This window comes from Grampus griseus (genome assembly GCF_964374135.1).
Source record: "Grampus griseus genome assembly, chromosome: 5".
NCBI classification, from domain to species: domain Eukaryota; kingdom Metazoa; phylum Chordata; class Mammalia; order Artiodactyla; family Delphinidae; genus Grampus; species Grampus griseus.
The window spans coordinates 117,727,870-117,749,911 of record NC_138998.1 but is presented as its reverse complement, the minus strand read 5'-3'; the positions used below and the strand labels follow the sequence as shown (position 1 = coordinate 117,749,911).

Sequence of the window (22,042 nt, the reverse complement as noted above, 5' to 3'; positions counted from 1 at the left end):
TGTGACACGATAACTTTGGAGGTTTCAACCCCAGATACATTATGTTATTTACTGTCATATAGATGCACAGGACTGGAGAAATTTCTATAAATATGTTTGATATGTTTTCATTGATGTCATTGTTCTGATCTTTACTTTGTTTAATAAAAGATGCAAAGGAGAGGGGAGAAGGAAACCCTGGCTCAGAAAAGCAGGGAGGAAGAGTATAATGAAGCTTATGAAGCCACACCATGAGGCAGAAAACTACTTTCTTGATTTTATTTTTTTTAAAGGTACACAAGGTCACAAAACCAGAGCAAGTTTTTGGCTTTTTTTAAAACCAAATTTTGTTCTTACAAATGTCAAAATCTGCACCATTGGATATTTAAGCCAGAAACTCGAAATACAAAAAATCATTTTTGAAACTGACACTATCAATTCTCTACTTGCATATATGAAGTGTCAAAATATTACTTCTCAGTAGTATAAGTGTATTTGTCACAGAAATCCACAGTTAGGGATGAAAATCAGTGAATTGTGGTTCTCTTAACACTTGTGTCATTAAGTTAGTAGAAAACAGAGTTCTTTGGAGCTTTTAGTGTTCAGTGCCAAAACCAAATCCAACCGATATTCACACCACACTCTGAAATTACAAAATAGGGTATTTTATAAAACTGGATTTTAATGAACAGTGAGAAGCCAGATGTAGCCAATATTCGCTGGTGTTACCATCCATAAGATAAACAGAACCACAATTCATCAGTTTATTTATTATTCTTTCCTGCTTCTATTAGGTAGAATTTGTGCTCAGTTATAGACCATTTTAGTGTCAAATGAGTAAAAAAAATCTAACTACAGAACACGTTGCCTGTATTGCAAGAATATCCAAAGGCATTTGAAATATGAAAACTTGCCCAGAACATTTATACTACTAAACACAGGAATATTATAAAGATATATATACATATATATAATATATAATGTCACAAGCCACTAAAAAGTTAAAAGTATGCCAACATTTTCTACAAACTACTCCTTACATGACACATCAAAGCAGTAACCACAAAAAAATAAGGACTTTTTCTGTTCACACTGGAATAAGGCATCTGAAAGCCCTAAATACTGTGGAGATGGAACAAGATTAGAAAAAAAAACTTTAAACGTTCATATAACTTCAGATTTACATGCTGCACGCACACAGAAAGACAGAGAATAGTTAAGAAGCCAAACATTACAGAATTTGACATCCAACTTCATGCAGTGAGTTCTTTTCATATTTAATCAAAATGTTTATTTGCCCCTTCACTTGCTCCAAATTTCCAGAACTCAATCCTAAAAATTATCTTTTCAATAAAAACCAGGTATTAATTCATACCAATAATCTAATTGTGTTTCTTGAATTAACCTCCCCCTAAGACACAGTCTGTGTTTCCATTGTAACAACTTCCCGGCAGATAGCCCAAATTTAAAAAAGTAATTTGGCCCGTTTATCAATAAGGTTTTTGTTTTTGGCCTTCTAACAGGGAAATATTAGTAAGGTTGCCATAAGAAAAAGAAACCTGTAATCTACATATGCAAAGCACAGAATTACGTCCTCTATGATATTTCTTTTGAAGTTATCCTGCATAACTCAGAAAGATGGTGTCAAGTCTCTTAGGTATAAAGTAGAATGGAAGAGTTTTGCTTTGAAGGTTCAGTGCCGTCCTTGACTGATGTTTGGCTACTAGTGGAAATGCTTGAATAATGATTTTTTGTTGACTTGCTTGATGATTACCAATAGTAATTCTAGAACAAATACTTGATCTCTAGTTCACCAGAAACTACCACTGAGAATTATTTAGAAAGTTATCAGTGCTATTTGACTTTTGGATTCACTGAAATTTACAATGAGTAGCTGGAGACATAAGCCTAAAACTGAGTTCTGTCCTCTAAACTCAACCACATCCAGTAGGTCTCTTCAGGTCACAACAGTAGTTTTTTTTCCAAGCTTGTTTCTCAGGCTGTAGCTGGTAATGACCCTGACCTGGAAGGAAGCATTTCTGGAAGAGATTCCAATTTACTTATAACCAAATCCTAGACTAACTATGAAGTCTAAGGAAAGGAAAGCCTTACATATGTCCACCTTTTGTAGTAATTTCTACTTAGATTGATAGCATAATTTTCATTATATGAAAACTGGGACTAGAAAGGACCAAAATTTTTATTAGTAATGTCTGTGCTCTGCTGTTTATTTTTATAATATCATAAATTTTATTCATATGAAACAGACCAGAGGCCTGGTATTCAAAAACAGTTATTATAAAATCAGAAACACAGTCAAAAGAGTGTAGGGGATGCTGAAATTTTAAAAACTTTATGAGTCACACAATCAGTTAACTTGCATCCAGAAAGATCAGAAAAGAGGCAAGACTGAAAGTATGAGGATAGAAAGGTATCACAGTGATGCATTTTTAGGAACAGTACCTTCACCTCTAAGCACCTTTCAGGCGATAGCTAGCTCATAGGCACCAGAAATTCATAATAAAAACTAAATTACCCAAAAGGCACAGATGAAAACGTTAACACAAGAGTAAAAGCAATATTATGTAATGTTAAAAACCTATTTTTAAAATGCTTCCAAATATGTAAAACTATACACGAATCCATTACACATTCAGCTTCAATTTACCATTAAAAAGTGTATACAATACTCTGCCTAAGAATAAATTCATGCCAACATTAATTTATAATGTAGCATTTACCACCACAGCACCCAAAGAGATGAAAAGAAACCAACTCCCTACTAAAATCTAGGGAAAAGGTATCAGAGCTAGTGAAATAAGTTACTGCAGACCGTATTACTATAAAGAAACTGCTGGCTCATTCTACTCAATCCACACTCCCTCACAATCTTAAGGAAAGTACAATAAATTCACTTTCATCTACTAAAACAGTACTTAACACATTTGGCAGGTAGGAGTATTCCTTTTATTCCTTTTCATTTCTCTCTTTTTTTTTTTTTTCTTTTTTTTTCTTTTTTTTTAAGATTAAGTCACTTCCACAAAACTAAGACAAACTTTTCAAAGCTCAGCTTGATTTTCTGCAACTACACAAGACATGCTGGCCATACAATAGCAACTGTACATCCTCCCAAGTCTGAAACAGAATTGATAGAAGACACTTACTAGTTTAAAGTGTATTCTAAGTCTATGAAGAAAGTATCCTCCAGGAACTGCATTCAAGAGGGTAATTTAAGATTACATTTCTAGAACATATAATGTACAACACCATCACAAAAACAAAACACTGAACCAGGAAAAAAAAATTAAAATTTAGAACCAATAATTACGGAATTACAATCTGTAATTGTCAAATAATAAATGAGTTATAATTTTTTCTTTTTAGAAAAATATCACCTAAAGTTGAGGACGAGCATTTACTTGGGAATTGCAAAATACTACACTTCCTTGATAGCAGGTCACTGTTCTGAAGACCACCACAGGCCTCAGGGCATTGGAACATTAATCAACAAAATTCATCCTCACAACTGCACCACTAGTGTCATCGCTATATGTAGCTGACAGCAAATTTTCTAAATGAATCAGATAAATGCTCCTTTATTTTAGCATACAAAAGAGCTTACTACGTCCCTGCTGCCCACAGCAATCTAGCAATTAAATACTTAAGTCATTTCATATACAAGGTTTATGAATTACTCAGAACTAGTGACTTCTAGTAGTGTTTTCTAGTTATTAGAGACTCGTCAAACACATTTAGACTTTTCAAAGAAGCAAAAACAAAAACAAACATAAATCTACGTGAGTATTTTTGCCATGAATCTTTCTTTACCAATTTTGGCAGGGGGTGGGGGTCATAAATTAATTGAAAAAAGCAATATAAAAATAACAGAAATTATAAAGTACCACTTTCAGATGATTCAAGTATCAACTTGGTATGCATGTAAGTTCACCAATTTATTTCTTCACCTATGATTTCATATTCAAAGTGCCACAGCTGACTTAAGTATTGATAGTCAGAAACCTATAAAGTCAAGCTCTTAAAGGAAATATTATTTAGATGGTGAATTTGTCCTTAGAACTTTAATGCCTTTACTATTTCAATATAACCAAACAAAACTTTTTGAAGTATTATTCTTACAGTTTTTGGTTAACTTTATATATATATATATATGTTTTTTTTGAGGCTGGTAGCAAAAATTAAAACAGGTGTTCACATCTCAAGAGGAGAGCACAGATGAAGGGTACAGAGGCTCTATACTATGGACCCGTCCTTGCTCTGTGCTGGAATCATCACGGGCACCGCTCCCATCCTACTGAGATTAGGGGCAGCTACCTTAGCAGTTGGGAGCGTCGCACTCTGAGGATCGCGCTCGAAGTCTTCGCTTGGCACTTGGTTATACTGAGTCTTGGAATACCCTTCCATGTTGGAAGGGGACATGGATCCCAGGGATGAATGATTGCTGCCGAGGTAGCTTCTGGCAGTGGACGTACGGCTCTTTGGAGGAGGCACGTCTTCCCTAGAAATAAAGATCCCAATACACGTTCAAAGAACAAATTTCTAAAAACCTACAATATGTAAGCTATGAATCATGGGTAGGGAAGAGCCTCTATTTAAGCATTAAGTACATAAAATCGTGTGTGACACACAAAAAACAAGCACAATAAGGCATAATGTCATAACTGTGTATCTGTGCCAAATTTGTCATTTACAGTTTCTATCTTCACAGTGAAATGTGTTTTTTACAAAAATGTGCTATTCTATAATGCTGTCTTGCAAAGAACAAACTTCAAATATTTTCATGTTCTAGTATCACTAATCAAGATAACCTGGTTACAGTCATGTAACACTCTATAATCAATAAAGCCCTAACACCTGCAGATATTTCTACCAAAAAAAGAACAAGACAAAATATCCTTTTTATTATGAAAGTTATTCATCTAAGACTTTAGCTGAAAACTTAGCAGACTGAAGTTTGCAAAAACTGAGAATTAGGCATAAGAATTTTCACACTAAGCACTGACACAGAACATATATCTGAGTTACTTCTGTGCATTTAAAAAATAAAAGTGCCCAGACCCACCAAATGTCAATTTTCTGGGTGTTACTTTGGTCATATGTTATTTTTACAAGTTCTATAATCCAATGTGTACTTCTAGTTAAGATCTACTGGTTTAGAATATTTAAAAAATAAAAGAAAATCACATTACCCATAGTTCTATTAACTACCTATGTCACTTGATACAATCAGATCTTTAAAAAAAAAAACCCAGGGCTTCCCTGGTGGCGCAGTGGTTGAGAGTCCGCCTGCCGATGCAGGGGACGCGGGTTCGTGCCCCGGTCCGGGAAGATCCCACATGCCGCGGAGCGGCTGGGCCCATGAGCCATGGCCGCTGAGCCTGCGCGTCCGGAGCCTGTGCTCCGCAACGGGAGAGGCCGCAACGGTGAGAGGCCCGCGTACTGCAAAAAAATAAATAAATAAATAACAATCCCATGCTCTGTAGATTAGCTGTATAGAGAAATCAAACCTTAACATCTCCATTTTCTTTTTTTTTTCTTTGTGGTACGCGGGCCTCTCACCGTTGCGGCCTCTCCCGTTGCGGAGCACAGGCTCCGGACGCGCAGGCTCAGCGGCCATGGCTCATGGGCCCAGCCGCTCCGCGGCATGTGGGATCTTCCCGGACCGGGGCACGAACCCGCGTCCCCTGCATCGGCAGGCGGACTCTCAACCACTGCGCCACCAGGGAAGCCCAACAGCTCCATTTTTTGAAAACTTTATGCCTGTACTTTTTTTCCTTTCACATCTTTATTGGAGTATAATTGTTTTACAACGTTATGTTAGTTTCTGCTGTACAACAAAGGGAATCAGCTATATGTATACATATATCCCCATATCCTCTTCCTCTTGAGCCTCCCTCCCACTCTCCCTGTCCCACCCGTCTAGGTGGTCACAAAGCTTTCAGCTGATCTCCCTGTGCCATGCAGCTGTTTCCTACTAGCTATCTTGTATTTGGTAGTGTATATATGCCCATGCTACTCTCTCACTTCCTCTCAGCTTACCCTTCCCCCTCCGTGTCCTCAAGTCCATTCTCTACATCTGCGTCTTTATTCCTGTCCTGCCCCTAGGTTCATCAGAACCTTTTGTTGTTGTTGTTCCACATATATGTGTTAGCATACAGTATTTGTTTTTCTCTTTCTGACTTACTTCACTCTGTATGACAGACTCTAGGTCCATCCACCTCACTACAAATAACTCAATTTCGTTTCTTTTTATGGCTGAGTAATATTCCGTTGTATACATGTGCCACATCTTCTTTATCCATCCATCTGTTGATGGACACTTAGGTTGCTTCCATGTCCTGGCTATTGTAAAGAGAGCTGCAATTAATATTTTGGTACATGACTCCTTTTGAATTATGGTTTTCTCAGGGTATATCCCCAGTAGTGGGATTGCTGGGTCATATGGTAGTTCTATTTTTAGTTTTTTAAGGACCCTCCATACTGTTCTCCATAGTGGCTATATCAATTTACATTCCCACCAGCAGTGCAAGAGGGTTCCCTTTTCTCCACACCTTCTCCAGCATTTATTGTTTATAGGTTTTTTTTGATGATGGCCATTCTGACCAGTGTGAGGTGATACCTCATTGTGGTTTTGATTTGCATTTCTCTAATGATTTGTGATGTTGAGCATCTTTTCATGTGTTTCTTGGCCATCTGTATGTCTTTGGAGAAATGTCTATTTAGGTCTTCCGCCTATTTCTGGATTGGGCTGTTTGTTTTTTTGATATTGAGCTGCATGAGCTATTTGTATATTTTGGAGATTAATCTTTTGTTAGTTGCTTCATTTGCAAATATTTTCTACCATACTGAGGGTTGTCTTTTCATCTTGTTTATGGTTTCCTTTGCTGTTTCATGCCTGTACTTTATTGGGAGAAGGTAGACAGTCTTGAGAAAAGCATTTTGCAATGGTTCTTAATGTAGAGCCCAAAACGGGGAGGAGGGCACAGTGTAGGTTGGTTGGCTCCACACACTTGAAATAAGTAAAAGCTTTCAAATATGTTGAGGGGAAGAGCTATAGCTTTCATCCAATTCTCATAGGGGCAAATGCTTCAGATGGTTAAGAGAATTAATGCTTTAGTGACATAATAGAGTATACATCAGTCAACTCCTGTGTCACTTAATTACCTGATATCATGATGAACTTCCTTTTCGTATTTTTCTTCTCTGCGCTTTTTATGACAGCAAAAGATGATAAGACCAATGAGGACTAGTGCAAGCAAAGTTCCTATAACAGCTCCTGCAATTGTCCCAGCTCTATTTGAAGCTAGAATAAAATGTTAATAAGAAAATAATTAATATTAAAAAACGCAAAACAAACAAACAAAAAAACTTCCATCTAGTCATTTTGAAGGTAAGGATACACAATGACATTGATTTCATCGCATATACTAACGTTAAGAGACAAATTAGTTAGCTTTTTTTCTGGTCTAGGGGAAAATCCACTAAAAGAACTTTCTTCTGAACTGTGTAAGCTATTTCAAGGATAAAAGAATGAAACCACTCTAGAGGATTTTAATATTCACAGCTATCTTGGTTGGCATATAAGAATGTTCTAAAAAGCTTGTCGTCACTGACATTGGCTAAATATGGTACAAGAGTCAATTTGACAACTCTTGCCTCTTTAATGTCACTACAATAATAAAGAAGGTTTTATTAATAAAATGTAGTACTTTTTTTCTTTCCATGACTTAGAAAAGCTAGCAACCAAGCCACAGGGTGCTTTGCTCAAAGTTAGCATCCCCTTGCCCTTAATACCCACACTCACTGATGGAACCAAAGGAGGCTGTATAAAGATAACACTAACAGAGCAGAAAGAAGATAACTTACGAGGAACAACATCCAGGCGTAGCAGGCATTGATCAGAGCCCACTCTGTTTTTGACTGTACAACTGTATGTCCCAGAGTATTCGGTAGTGGCATTTTTTACAGATATAACAGGTGAAGTCATTTCTATGAGAAGAAAGGGGGTAAGGGAGCAAAACCCATTCTTATAGTAACATATTGCTGAGTTTTTAGTAAAAGCAAACTCTACTTGGTTGACAATCCAGGTAAAAGTGAGACAAACTGAAGCTACATACAGAACAAACTTGGCAAGACACGTGCATGTCTCCGGGATGCAAACGACTGTGCCTCTAGTTCATTTATGTCAAAGCCAAGGTAATCATGACCCCTTCAGCCAGGCACAGAGAGTCTCTGCTGAAGCAGAGCCACGTTGACTATAAAAAACATTCTGTGCCACAAAGGCTCTTAGGTGCAGCAGTAAGATTTACAAAATGTATGTCATCCCCCCAGACAGAAGAAACATGAAAGAAAGTGAGAGGGGGTCGTATTGTTCAGCCTCTTAGTTTGAAAAACAGAGGTGGAGAGAGATCCTGCTTAAAAGCGGGGTGGGGTGGGAGGGAGGAGGGTGGAGCATGGTAACCAGTTTGAATAACAGGTTAATTATAACATACAGATGAATAATCAGATTTAACCAATTTGAATCTTGTTGGTTAGTCACAGCTGTTGTTTTGTTGTTTTAACAGACATGATGGTTAAATAACCATATCTTCAACATGAACCCAGGCAAAACACTCAAGATCCAACTCTTGCTGTAACTTAACCACTAATTTATGATAATGAACAGTTTCCATCAATATTACCATCAATTAAAAAATATACAACAGGGGCTTCCCTGGTGGCGCAGTGGTTGAGAGTCCGCCTGCCGATGCAGGGGACACGGGTTCGTGCCCCGGTCCGGGAAGATCCCACATGCCGCGGAGCGGCTGGGCCCGTGAGCCATGGCCGCTGAGCCTGCGCGTCCGGAGCCTGTGCTCCGCAACGGGAGAGGCCACAACAGTGAGAGGCCCGCCTACCGCAAAACAAAAAAAAAATATATACAACAAAGAAACCAATTATAATATCCTAAATGGTGATCATTATAAAAATATCTCTTCACTTATACTACATGACACCAAGTTGTCATTATAAAACACTGACTAATTCCCACAGAATCCTGATTGCTCTGTCTAGAAAAGGGAAGGTATCTGGGGATTAAAAAATATACACTTACATGCACAAACCCTGCTAGACTTAAGTCTAAATCAATGGCACACGATTCAAAGTGCATAATCAGCAGTACCTGGTAACCATGAGGTTGGCAGTTTCTGTGAGTTGGACAATTTTTGCCATTCATATCGTAATGGGAGTGAACCTTCTTTCGGTTCACATTTTAGTTTAAAGTCACTTCCAATTTCTTCTGATCCATCAATGTAACATCTTGTACCTGAAGGCTTAACTGAGAAAAGAAAATAAGTTATAACTTTATACAAGAGAACGGAATGTGTGTTTCTAATGATTACTTAAACACACAGCATGTCACACAACCACTAACTCAATAGCAGGGGGTCCTGGGTTCAGAGTGGACAAGACTGAAAGACTACAATAGGTTGCCAACGCCAGTTTACTCAGCTTGATCCAGCACAAAACAGGCAAGAATGAGCTCAGGCAAGCAGCCACTGCACAAGGCCAGGCAGCATCTCAGGTGCGGCTCTGCGCCCCTCCATCCCATGGGGCACATGTGAAAAAAGCAAGGATGATGCGGGCTGGGCTACTTCAGACCCAAGGAAGCTTCTTCCCCCCACCCCCAATTCCCAACCTATTCTTCTACTTGGAGCGTGACGTGTAGCCCTCTGGGAGTATATGCATTGTCACAACCCTCTCTGTGTGCTGTTAACCCAACAATCAGGGGGTTGACGATAAATTATGCTGATAGGAGGGACAATTCACTTAGTACAGGAAGGACCAATTATTTTCCACATTTACAGCGATCCAAAACCACCCAGAGAGCAGTGTTATAAAAAGGCAGATCTGAGGTTATATTCCAGGTCTAACTCCATTATGTGAAACCCACCTGAACACTAGGTTAACACCCTGGCAGTTCAGACTCTCTTGCTGAACTGCATTAAGGCATAATACACATACAATAAAATGAACACATTTTAATCATGCGAGCTGATCACTTTCAACACTAAGCACCACTCCAATCCTCTCCCAAGCAATTTCCCTCAAGGTGACTGCAGTTGATCTCACTGCACAAACGGGTCCCAGACAGCCGCTGATCAGATTTCTATTGCTATAGATTAGTTCTGCTGCTTCGTGAGTCCTATAAATGGAAAAATACAGTATGCGCTTTTGCTTCTTTTATTCATCGTAAGGCTTTTTTATGACTGATCCAATTGATCTATGTTGTTGTATATATATATATATATCAGTGGTCTGTTCTTTCTTACTACCGAGTTGTATCCTATTGCTTGTTCATTCAGGTATTGATGCACACTGTTTCCTGTCTTGGGGCTACTGTTAAAGCCTAATTAGCTAAACTGGCCAGGAGCAGGTGTGAAGTCTGTGGAAATCAGACTGACTGGCGAGGAGGTGCTATGAGGAGCTGGGACAAGGGAGAGAGGGATTCTGAAGGTTCTGAGAAGAGTCTTCTAGAGGCAGAGATCAGTTCTGAATCTGATGCCATTTCTGAGGCAGGATTAGGAGAAGCAGGGATTAAACTGGAGACGAGGGTCATTTAGCAACCTGAGTACCCCCAGTAAAGGATGAGTAGCGCAAAGCGGGTCTGGGGGCAGCAATGAGGAGACAGCAGTAGGCTATAGTTTCCCAGCATCCCACGACCTTGGAGAGCAACATTCCCCATAAACCCTGTACCTGGCTCTATTTGCATCTCTCTTCCCAACCTGATAAATGGCAGGACTGCTTTTCTTCTGTTTTTCTGATTTTCATTCTTTCAAGTCCTGAGTGGGCTTTTATTCTTTCACTACTAAGAATAAATGTGAATGGGTTTTACAGTTTGGCACTACGTGAACAGTTTGAACAACACTGCTTGTAAATAGTGGTATATGTTTTCCTTTTTCATACCAGGTAAGTAAATGTTTATCTCTATAAGAAAGTGTCAAACTGTTTTCCAAATCTGGCTGACACGGTCTGTCATACGCAGTGGGGCATCTTTACCTAAGGTTGTCAATCATGATCTCACTTCACACATTTCCTGGTAATTCTTAAATTTAATTGGATTTCTCCCCTTTGTTACTACTTATACTTTTTAGTAAGGATCAACAGATGCATTTAACTTCGTTGTTGACTTTCCTAAGCAAATCTCTTTCTTTTGCAGACTGATCAGTTGCCCTGGACATTACACCAACTGGACTTTTGAATCAGTTTTGCGCATTACCTCATCCTCTGAGTCTTCAACAAAATGAGCCTTGTTCTCCATTTCTTCAACCTACCAATAAATCCTTTATTACACAAACTAGCAGTAGGTGAGATACTGAAGCAATGCTTTGGACATCAAACTTCTATTGGTAATACAGCGTTCTAACCCTAAACCTTCTTCTTTTCTACTGAAAAATGTCCCCTCCCCAGACATATCCAATAACAGGCAGTTGTTTAAAGTGGCTGCTCAGGAAATCACGTCCCACTGAGTTTGAGATTTCAACACACTCTATGCACAGCAGAACGAGATTTTTACCAGCACTGGTTCTGAGCGGTGCTTAGGGCCGGCTGCCTGCTTTCCACTGGGTGGAGAAAGTGCAAGTCTTTTACATACCAGCCCCAGCATTACAAAGCCAGGAAGACAAACTGCTAATCCACGGCACTTAGCTGAATTGAAAGAAAGATGAAACCACAAAAGGAACAAAAATAAAGTCTCACCCACTAAGGTTTCTTTGGTCTGGGGCTCCAGGATATCTAGCTATTGTCCTCAGAACATGTGCCACCATGATCATTAGCAGAGCTAATAAAAAGTCATTCTCAGTTAAGGGTACATGGCCGTCAACTCGTATTCGGTCAGTGTCCCACCGATTTAGCAATGCTGTGCTCCATCTATGTATTGTATCATCATCCCTCCATGCTAGTGGCTCACTGCCTCAGTCTATAGGAAACACTCTAAATCTCTATTTGGGACAGAATATGCTTTGATCATCATGTCATCCATATAGGAATATTTTTGCTTAGTTCAAAATACCTTGACTCCTGGCAAAATCCGTGCATAGATGGTAAAAATCAATGGTCAAAAGTTTGAGGAGAAACAAGATATTTGCATAGTCTCAAAGTGGTTCCCCCACTGGGATTTTTTTTTTTTTAAAAAAACATCTTTACTGGAGTATAATTGCTTTACAATGTTGTGTTAGTTTCTGTGGTAGAACAAAGTGAATCAGCTATATGTATACATATATCCCATATCTCTTCCCTCTTGCGTCTCCCTCCCACCCTCCCTATCTCACCGCTCTAGGTGGTCACAAAGCACCGAGCTGATCTCCCTGTGCTATGCAGCTGCTTCCCACTAGCTATCTATTTTACATTCGGTAGTGTATATATGTCCATGTTACTCTCTCACTTCGTCCCAGCTCACCCTTCCCCCTCCCCGTGTCCTCAAGTCCATTCTCTATGCGTCTTTATTCCTGTCCTATCCCTAGGTTCATCAGAACCATTTCTCTTTTTTTTTAGATTCTATATATATGTGTTAGCATACGGTATGTTTTTCTCTTTCTGAGTTACTTCACTCTGTATGACAGTCCCTAGGTCCATCCACCTCATACAAATAACTCAATTTCGTTTCTTTTTATGGCCAAGTAATATTCCACTGTATATATGTGCCACATTTTCTTTATCCATTCATCTGTTGATGGACACTTAGGTTGCTTCCATGTCCTGGCTATTGTAAATAGTGCTGCAATGAACCCTGTGGTACATGACTCTTTTTGAATTATGGTTTTCTCAGGGTATATATATGCCCAGTAGTGGGATTGCTGGGTCGTATGGTGGTTCTATTTTTAGTTTTCTAAGGAACCTCCATACTGTTCTCCATAGTGGTTGTATCAATTTACATTCCCACCAACATGCGATTATTTTTTAATCCCAGAGGGAAAAGTAGTAATTTTTTTTTAAAGTAGTAATTTTATAGCAGAGAAACCTATCAGATAAAACTGAAACCAAGTGATCATGGTTAACAATAGACAGGACATCATGTGCCCCCTGACATTAACTGGAGACTACAGATGTCAATGCAGCAGGGATCTTAGATTTGACCCCAGCACAAAAACGCATTAACAGGAAGCTGTGGAATTCAAATTAGGCCTGTAGTTTAGTTAATATTATTGTCCCAACATTAATCTCTTGCTTTTGGTAGTTGTACTATGCTTTTATAAAATGTTAACATTAGGAAAAATTAGGTTATGGGTATACTCTCAGGAACTTTCTGGTATTTTTGCAACTTTTCTATAAAACTAAAATTATTTCAGAATAAAAAGTTGAAAAAAAAATCCCAGTGTTGATTGAGTTCCCACACATGCTGTTGCCACGTGTTCTTGTGATGTGGGTGCAGTCTGAGCGCACCATATACACACACGAAGGAAAGTTAACCTGTGCGTGCTCTCCTCTGCAAAACAACCCAGTCTATTTATACCGAAAGGTCTCAATAATAGGCTTTTTCAGAGTTCTCAGGGAAGGTGCTGGTAATGTGTGGTCACCATATTAACCCTCTGTCAATTCCCTTTGTTATCATCACCCCGTCCAGTTTCTTTCCTGAGTTGCATCCACATATACGTCTGGTGTATCTGAAAGAGCAGGGTGGGCCTCAGCAATGGAGCGAGGGATAGCAACATACCACCCCTCACACCGAGGCAGCTAACGGTCCACACAGCACCCACGGCTCACCGAACGAGCTTTCATTACTCCGTGAACACCATGGTGGCATCTTCAGGTTTCCCACAAACGAATCAAAGTATCAGGCAGAGCCTCTGACAGTGAACCAAGCAAGAGCTCCACTGGACTGCCATTCAGTCTGGTCCCTAGAGGGGACTTTATTTAATCTTTCCTCCAGATTGTCTAAGCAGAATTTTCAGAAAAAAGTGAGCAAATTAGGCTTCTGTCCAGCTCTCACTTTCAAGAGAAACTTCTAATGTTTTCTGTCACAGTGGTCATGACTCACCTGGAAACATGGAAGAGATAAAGAAATTCTCCTCTGGCTCTGAGACAGCCTCGCCAGGTCAGAGGATTAGTCATCCCCACTTCCCTTCAGCAACCACCGCCCCCATTCTCCCCTACCCCACATTTTAATCCCTCTCTCCCTCCCTGATTTGACTTCAGGGTTTGCTTGGCCACGGTGATGCCCCACGGAGCTAACAAAAGGAGTTACTGTCTCAATGCTTCCCACAGATCTAGGCTGAGGAATAAGATGTGAGGGGGGGGCTTCCCTGGTGGCACAATGGTTGAGAGTCCGCCTGCCGATGCAGGGGACACGGGTTCGTGCCCGGGTCCGGGAGGATCCCACGTGCCGCGGAGCGGCTGGGCCCGTGAGCCATGGCCGCTGAGCCTGCGCGTCCGGAGCCTGTGCTCCGCAACGGGAGAGGCCACAACAGTGAGAGGCCCGCGTACCGCAAAAAAAAAAAAAGATGTGAGGGGTGTGAGGTTTAATGTAAAAGGCCATCCCTCCTGCCCAACAGCCATGGCTGCTGCCTCAGCGTGCCCGGCCAGAGCCTGTTCCTAAGGGATCTCTCTCTTTCCCTCTCACACACACTCACACACACACACTCACACACACAGTGCCCGTCCACACCTCTTCCGGGAACATGTGCCAATCACATTCCTCCCAGTGTACCTGTCCCCCTCAGACAGGGATTTCACAATAAATAATTCTGATAAATATGTATAGTCTGCTTGGTACAGCATGAACTAGTTAAATTTTCATATATATCCTAACTCAATGCTTCCTGGAGAGCAGTGCTTAAAGAAGATATACTCAGGGTTATAATTCCAGGTATGCCTGGGCTAAGCGTTCAGACAAATTATTAAACTTTACCTGCTTTCATATTTATAAAAAAGAAAGGCAACTCCATGTTCGCTGAATGTAGACACAAAAGGCTAGAATTTCCAATGTTACCATATTCCTTTTTCTGGTTCCTTGTTCAGGTTCACTTGCTTTCATATCACAGACATATTCTGAATGAGCTCCATTTAGCATGGAGTGCCCTTTACCAGGACCCCCTTGTGTGCCCCCTTCAGTGATGTCGCCAGAAGACTGCCTTACCAACCAAGACAACCCCTGGAGTTGCCATTGGGGTGCAAAGAAATCCGCATTCTTATTCCTAATCTCTACCTGCTCTGATATTCATTCTTTAGAAAAGTATGCTACTCAGGATGAGTCTGGAACCCAACAGACTTAAGCTCTCTGCTCAGTTTCTAAAACAAAAGGAACGAAAGGTAGAAGTTGAGGTGGGGGCGGGGGGCCGGCGGGGGAATTGTCCAGATTAGTTATTTCCAGGAGTATGGCAGGTGATTCCAGCAACCAGCATTTCCTACATAAAGTGGGTGCCCAAGTGTCCCCCAAACCTGGCACCTTAGGTCGCAGGGGAATTTACTGTCACTGAATAGTGATAGACAGTTGAGATTTTCTACATGGCAGCCATTGTACTTTTGGGTAAAGCCTACCACGATAAGATTTTAGAAGTATATTTATGAATGGTACCTTTCAGAGTTTCTCAGTTTGCAGCGGTAAAGAGTGCTTGTGCATGACCACAGAATCTAGAGGAGGATAACAAACTCTGTGGGCCTTGACTGTTTATAAAGCAGTTTATACATATCTCCTTCTAAACTATCCTGGAGAGCTGCATCTTAGTGGCCACCTGTCTAATCTCCTCACTTTAAGGATGAAAAACAGTGATGCTCATGGAGGTTAAAGGACTATCTAAGGTCTAAAGGCCTTACACCAATTCAATATTCCAGCTACCATGTTCCATCTCCTCTGTTCTAAATACTCCAATTATTCATCATAGAAACCTCATTTATTCTTTGGGAAATGCAGTTCGAAAAAGCTTAAGGCACACGTCACAATTGTGAGCTGAATAAGACTGCAAAGAGATTTAATGATAATTATTTTTATGTTTCGAAAATATAGGCTGAGGCCCAGGAAATGAAGAGGTTCTATTTAATTCTCAGGGCAAACCTGAGAACAATGGGAAAAGCCTGGATCCCCTAACTCCTGCTTTAGGGTTCTTCTCCCATATCACATAACTCCTTCGTTTACTTTCAAATGCTTTCATGAACCTCACAAAGAAGTTGGTCGCTTATTTTTCCTACCCAAAGGAAAAACAAAAAGGTAGCTTTATGTTTTATGCTATTAGAGGACATTAGAATTATGTCAAGTATTTAAAATTATTACTCTAAAAACCTAAGCTTTGTCTCACATAAATGCTGCTACTATAGTACTGTGACCACTCACCCTGTTACTAAGTAACATTATTACAAATAACTTACCAAGAACTGTCAGCTGAATCTTCTTATTTCCAACACCGGGAGCTTTTTTCACTTTGCACTGGTATGTGCCAATATCTGACAACTGTAAATTTGTTACATTTATTGACGCATCACCAGATTTGAGATCAGTACTTGTAAAATGTACTCGTCCCTTGAGATCTTGATAGTAGTCGTCATAAATTTTGTCTCCAGAATATAAAATAATCTAAAAGAAAGCCAAGATAAGACAAGGAAAAAACAAACAAGCAAGCAAACTCTCTGTCTCATTAAAGGAGCTCTGGATACACCATGGTACTGTAGGATCCAAAAAAAGAATAAGAACACGGTATCATGAGGAATCTACAAGTATTCAAATCACAGGTTAAGAAAACAGAAAGAAACCACAATACGATCCCTAAGTATGGTCACACACTGTCATTGTAAATGGGGAAACCAAGCCCACCACATGATTAAGTAATGTAGCCCTCTATCAGAGCCATTCGGTGAGACTCCACGAGAGCATGGATTTGTGAATTCTGATACACTCTATTTTCAGCTGCCTCAGAGGATGCAGTATGCCAATCAACTGTATAAAATCAGGTACAAACCACCACTACTGCCCAAAAGGGGCTTATGATAATTTACCCGTGGAACTTAAAAACAAAAAAAGACATTTTTTGTCTTAATATACTAAGTTGGAGGCACTCGAAGGTTCCAGACTCTAATAGATAAAATAATAAAATAAACCTGTTAAGATGTGTGTGCCCAGCCAGGTTAACAGGACCTTCCAATTAATCTGTGACTAAGAGCAAAGACCTTTCCTAATTCCACTAAGTTTTCTGAACCACTGTTATAGGCTTTGATGGAAATAACTAAAGGCTAGATTTAGAGGGAAAATAAGTTCTGCTAAACTTGACTTGGAAGATAACTGATAATAGTCATCTCTAACTATCACTAAAATTAATGGAACACACTTTATAATTTTTCATTCGCTAATAAAATCCTTCATTCTGGCCATCTGAGACCCAAGAGCCAAAGAGCAGTGGTACCAAAGTCAAATAATAATCAGAAAAGACAACTACAGTCTACATCCTGCAAATAATTTTTTATCTGAGATGTTTATTATGAACAATAAGATCAGAATCAGTGCCATCTGTAGGAATTTCTCCAGGACACAGACTTGGGTTCTTCTATTATCACCTCCCCTACCATGATGACCCCACCCCCAATTCACTAAAGATCTTTTGCTTGTATAAAGTGTCTGCACTGCAGACACACTCAATACCGGTTTGCTAAGCAGTCTAAGGGTCCACAGCTGACTTACTCTGTAAAACAAGCCATCACTTTGTTTGTTCCATCTTCTCCCCACACCCAATTGAGAACAGCAACACTGAGAACTCCTCGAATGAGACAGTGTCTCTTCCTCTATATTAAACTGTGGACTCTCCTGAGCCACAAAGTTCAGTCCCTCATTTTGCTACACACACGCTTCAGTAGTCTTTCAAGGAGGGCCTGACAAATAAAATGTGTCTCCAACTGTCAGTCATTTTTGTAAACTAACTCAATGTTTTCCCATGAAAACAGTCTTATAAACAGTAGTTAAGAAACCGGGAAGTAACCTTTACCAGGCAATTTTGATTCCTCTTTACAACCCAGCAGCGATGGAGACACTATCCACATTTAACTTTTAACCTGAGGAAAGCAGGGGCAGTCACAGACCTTCTCTCCCAAAGTCACACAGCTGAGATGCAAACCAGATCCATTTGGCCTGCCACTGTATACTGACTGACTTTATAAACATTTCTTTATGACTTACAGGCTTACGAAATGCTAATGCATATTGTATTTCAGAGAATTCTTACCACAACCCCGAGGCAGGTGTACTTGGTCCTATTTTACACATGAGGAAACAGAGGAGGCAGTACACGTTAGTGCAGAGGATAATCAAATGCGGGCTGGGGGGTGGCGGGCAGGGCAGGGCAGGGTCAGAGAGACTGGGGTTCAGACCCCCAGCTGTGTCTGTTGCCAGCGCCGTGACCCTGGGCATGTTCCTTCAAATCCCTGGGCCTCACTTCCCTCCTCCTCACAGGAAATGATCCTCATTCCGGGATGCTGTTTTAAGGCTTAAAAATAAGTATATATAATTAAAGTATATAAAATGCTGCCCAGCACACAGTAAGTGCACAGTACATGGTAACTGTTTGCTGACTAAAGAGATCACACAGGGAATGATGGAAATTCCTCCAGCCCAGTCCCCCACCGCACTGCCTGCTAGCTTAAAAATATTAAAATAAGGATTTGGCGAGCATTATAATGTAGCTGAAATTCTATGTAAGCATCCTCTTCTGCATCAATCTCTCCCTAGGCCCTTCTTTCTTTTGGTCTTCCTTTACTGTGTTTTAGATTAGAGGCTAGGCTTTGCCAAATTTGCCAGAATTGCCCAGAAATGGACACTTCAACCCAGTTCCTAGTTTCACACGTGTCTCACAAGTCCTGCAGGCAGCAAGGTTGGGCCTCCCACTCAGCACAGAAGTCCTTGTCTCCTTACATGAATAGAAATGCAAGGCTATAGGGCACGCTGGACTTCTTGGTCTCGAGACGTACCTGGTCACAGGGCTTCACCCGTGAGTCTTAAGCCAGAAGCATTTATGACCTGTGCTCTTCATTCATGCATCTTAACCACGGAACCAGAGTCCTGGACTCTAAAGGGGGATGGCCACTGCACTGGCGAGGGAGTCTGGGGTGTGTAGGACCTCAGGTAGAAGCTTGCACTCAGGGTGCTGGCACTGCCATGGAAAGCGGAGAGGGGATGGGGCTCCCCTGGTGGCGCAGTGGTTGAGAGTCTGCCTGCCAATGCAGGGGACACAGGTTTGTGCCCAGGTCCGGGAAGATCCCACATGCCGCGGAGCGGCTGGGCCCGTGAGCCACGGCCGCTGAGCCTGCGCATCCGGAGCCTGTGCTCCGCAATGGGAGAGGCCACAACAGTGAGAGGCCCGCATACCGCAAAAAAAAAAAAAAAAAGAGAGAGAGGGGATGAAGAGCAAGATGAAAGGGGACAGGGTATCTGGGCTGAGTATACAGGATGAGTCAGGCTCAACTTATTTTGCTTAGGGGGAGAGAAGGAAGTTCTAGTACCAGAATCAGGGCAGAGATATATCCTTGGAGGGGGTGGCCCTAGACATTTACAACTTGGGAAAGCACCTTATTTTTTTCTTCACAAATACATCATGGACAGACTGCTTGTATTTGCCAAAAATAGTTAATTACCTAACTGCACTGATTCAGCCATTAAACGGCTGGATAACCCCTTCTTTAATATGGACCATAAGTAAAAATTTCCCTTCCAAATATATTATATATAATATTCCTCCAAATACTCGAACTTCTTTTTCTCTCCCTGGTTTAATATAATTTATTAACACTGATTTTTTTTAAATTAAACATATCAGGCAAAGCTAATATGAGGCACTCTAAATTAGTGGAATATTCTGGTACCATTAAAAGGCAAAGCGTGGGCTTCCCTGGTGGCGCAGTGGTTGAGAGTCCGCCTGCCAATGCAGGGGACACTGGTTCGTGCCCCGGTCCGGGAGGATCCCACATGCCATGGAGCGGCTGGGCCCGTGAGCCATGGCCGCTGAGCCTGCGCGTCCGGAGCCTGTGCTCTGCAATGGGAAAGGCCACAACAGTGAGAGGCCCACGTACCAAAAAAAAAAAAAAAAGGCAAAGCGTGATATGTGTATTTGGAGATGAGGTTGAAATCGTGCCCCAAAGGGTTAACAGAAACTGGTGACTAACAGGAATTCTTGAGCTTGTCTTAGAGAACAGCACATAAAAGCATGGCTTGTTCAAAACCCCTCCACTTGTACCCTACCTTCTCTGACCCAGCTCGCCTTAATTATTTTTTAACTCCTTAACCACCTTTATAGACAATGCTGATGTATGGGTCACACAGTGATGGGGGGGCTTAAGTTGTTTTCCAGGAACTGGGAGTTGGCTTCTGTCCAGTTCAAGCCGGCTAAGGTTGGTTGGGACCACCGACCCTAAAACTGAGTCTGGGCAGGTGTCCATTGAATGGCCTTTTGACGTCAGAGGGCTGAAAACTCCACCTTCAATCATGCTAAGTGTCCCCATTTCTGAACATGAATCTCAAGAAAAAGCATGTAACTAAGCTATATCTGCACAGAACACTGATGACCTCACCTTTTCCTAACTCCAAACACCTTTCCCCATGCCTAAGACCACCCTGCTTCTTTATCTCATAAATATGTCAAGCCCCTTGCCTTCAGGGAGGCAGATCTGAGATTTGTTCTGTCTCCTCACTTGGCTGCCTTGTGAGTAACTCTTTCTCAGCTGCAAACTTTGGCATCTCAGCTCTTGTCTTTCAGCATTTGTCTTGCTGCAAGTCAGGCAAGGGAACCTGGTTTAATAACAAGGTTATTGGGCAATTTTTCTCCTTTGTGCTACTTTTGGTTTTTCAAGTTTTCTACATTAGACTCTTATTAATTTGTAATTAGAAAAAATTCTATAATAATACAGTCATCCCGGGGCTTCCCTGGTGGCACAGTGGTTAAGAATCCGCCTGCCAATGCAGGGGACACGGGTTCGAGCCCTGGTCCGGGAAGATCCCACATGCCGCGGAGCAACTAAGCCCGCGCACCACAACTGCTAAGCCTGAGCTCTAGAGCCCGCGAACCACCACTACTGAAGCCCGCGTGCCTGGAGCCCGTGCTCCACAACAAGAGAAGCCACCGCAATGAGAAGCCCGCACGCCACAACGAAGAGTAGCCCCCGCTCGCTGCAACTAGAGAAAGCCCGCGTGCAGCAACAAAGACCCAATGCAGCCAAAAATAAATTAAAATGAATAAATTAAAAAAAGAAACTAGATCTTAATTATAAAAAAATTTAAAATAAAAAAATAATAATACAGACATTCCTCTGTACCCCCGGTGGGGGTGGGGATGGGGGTGGTCCAGGACCTCCTTCCCCCTCCCCTCCTCACATGCCAAAATCCGCAGATGCTCAGGCCCCTCATACAAGATCGCGTACTTACGAGATGATTTAAAGTATATGCACCCTCCCATATACTTTAACTCATCTCTAGATTACCAACAATACCTAATACAATGTAAATGCTATGTAAATTGTTGCTGGCATGTGGGAAATTCAAGTTTTGCTTTCTGGAAGTTTCTGGATTTTTTTTTTCCCGAATATTTTCAATCCATGAATGGTTGAATCCACAGATGGGGAACCCACAGATATGAAGGGCCAACTGCTGTTTTGATTTTTAAGGAATTCAATGTATAGGATATTTAACTTGCAAAAATATGGAAAGCAGACTGTAATAATACAGTCTGTAATAATAATACAGTGTACGTTCATTACACTGTTAGACTTGACCCTTACACTGGTAATGGAATCCTTCTGTGAAATGTAAAAATTCAATTCTACCTAACCTTTCACAAAGCCTAGTTTACCAGGCATCTCCTAACACGTTATGCACATTCCTGCTGCACTGTCATACCCGCTCCATATACGCCTCCCCTGCTCCCTGGCTCACATATACTTCCAAGTCCAGATTTTCAGGACGTTCCCAAGTTCCTCTCCTTCCTTGCAGCCTTCTCTAAGAAGTCTGGTGACCTTTTCTTCCTCTTGAAATCGGAGGTCACTTATTATCCACTTCACTCCATTACATAAGTGTCCTCAATTTCCACAGCATGTGCCTTCCTCA

At 41.1% G+C, this 22,042-nt stretch overlaps 1 protein-coding gene across 4 annotated transcripts in view; it reads right to left on the bottom strand.

The window, feature by feature from the left end:
• Positions 1 to 277: 277 nt before the first annotated feature.
• The window catches only part of CXADR (CXADR cell adhesion molecule), a gene marked incomplete at its 3' end in the record, with an annotated part of 53,494 nt that continues 31,729 nt past the window's right edge, over positions 278 to 22,042 (bottom strand). Inside the window, exons 3-8 of one of the 4 annotated variants that reach the window (XM_082655149.1) lie at positions 16,336 to 16,540; positions 9,158 to 9,313; positions 7,864 to 7,986; positions 7,162 to 7,300; positions 4,312 to 4,495; positions 278 to 622 (exon numbers count right to left, since the gene is read on the bottom strand). In XM_082655149.1, the coding sequence (XP_082511275.1) occupies positions 611 to 622; positions 4,312 to 4,495; positions 7,162 to 7,300; positions 7,864 to 7,986; positions 9,158 to 9,313; positions 16,336 to 16,540 (819 nt within the window). Of the gene's footprint in view, positions 623 to 4,166; positions 4,496 to 7,161; positions 7,301 to 7,863; positions 7,987 to 9,157; positions 9,314 to 16,335; positions 16,541 to 22,042 lie in introns of those variants that run through there. The other 3 variants (XM_082655151.1, XM_082655150.1, XM_082655152.1) reach the window with 3 other exon arrangements.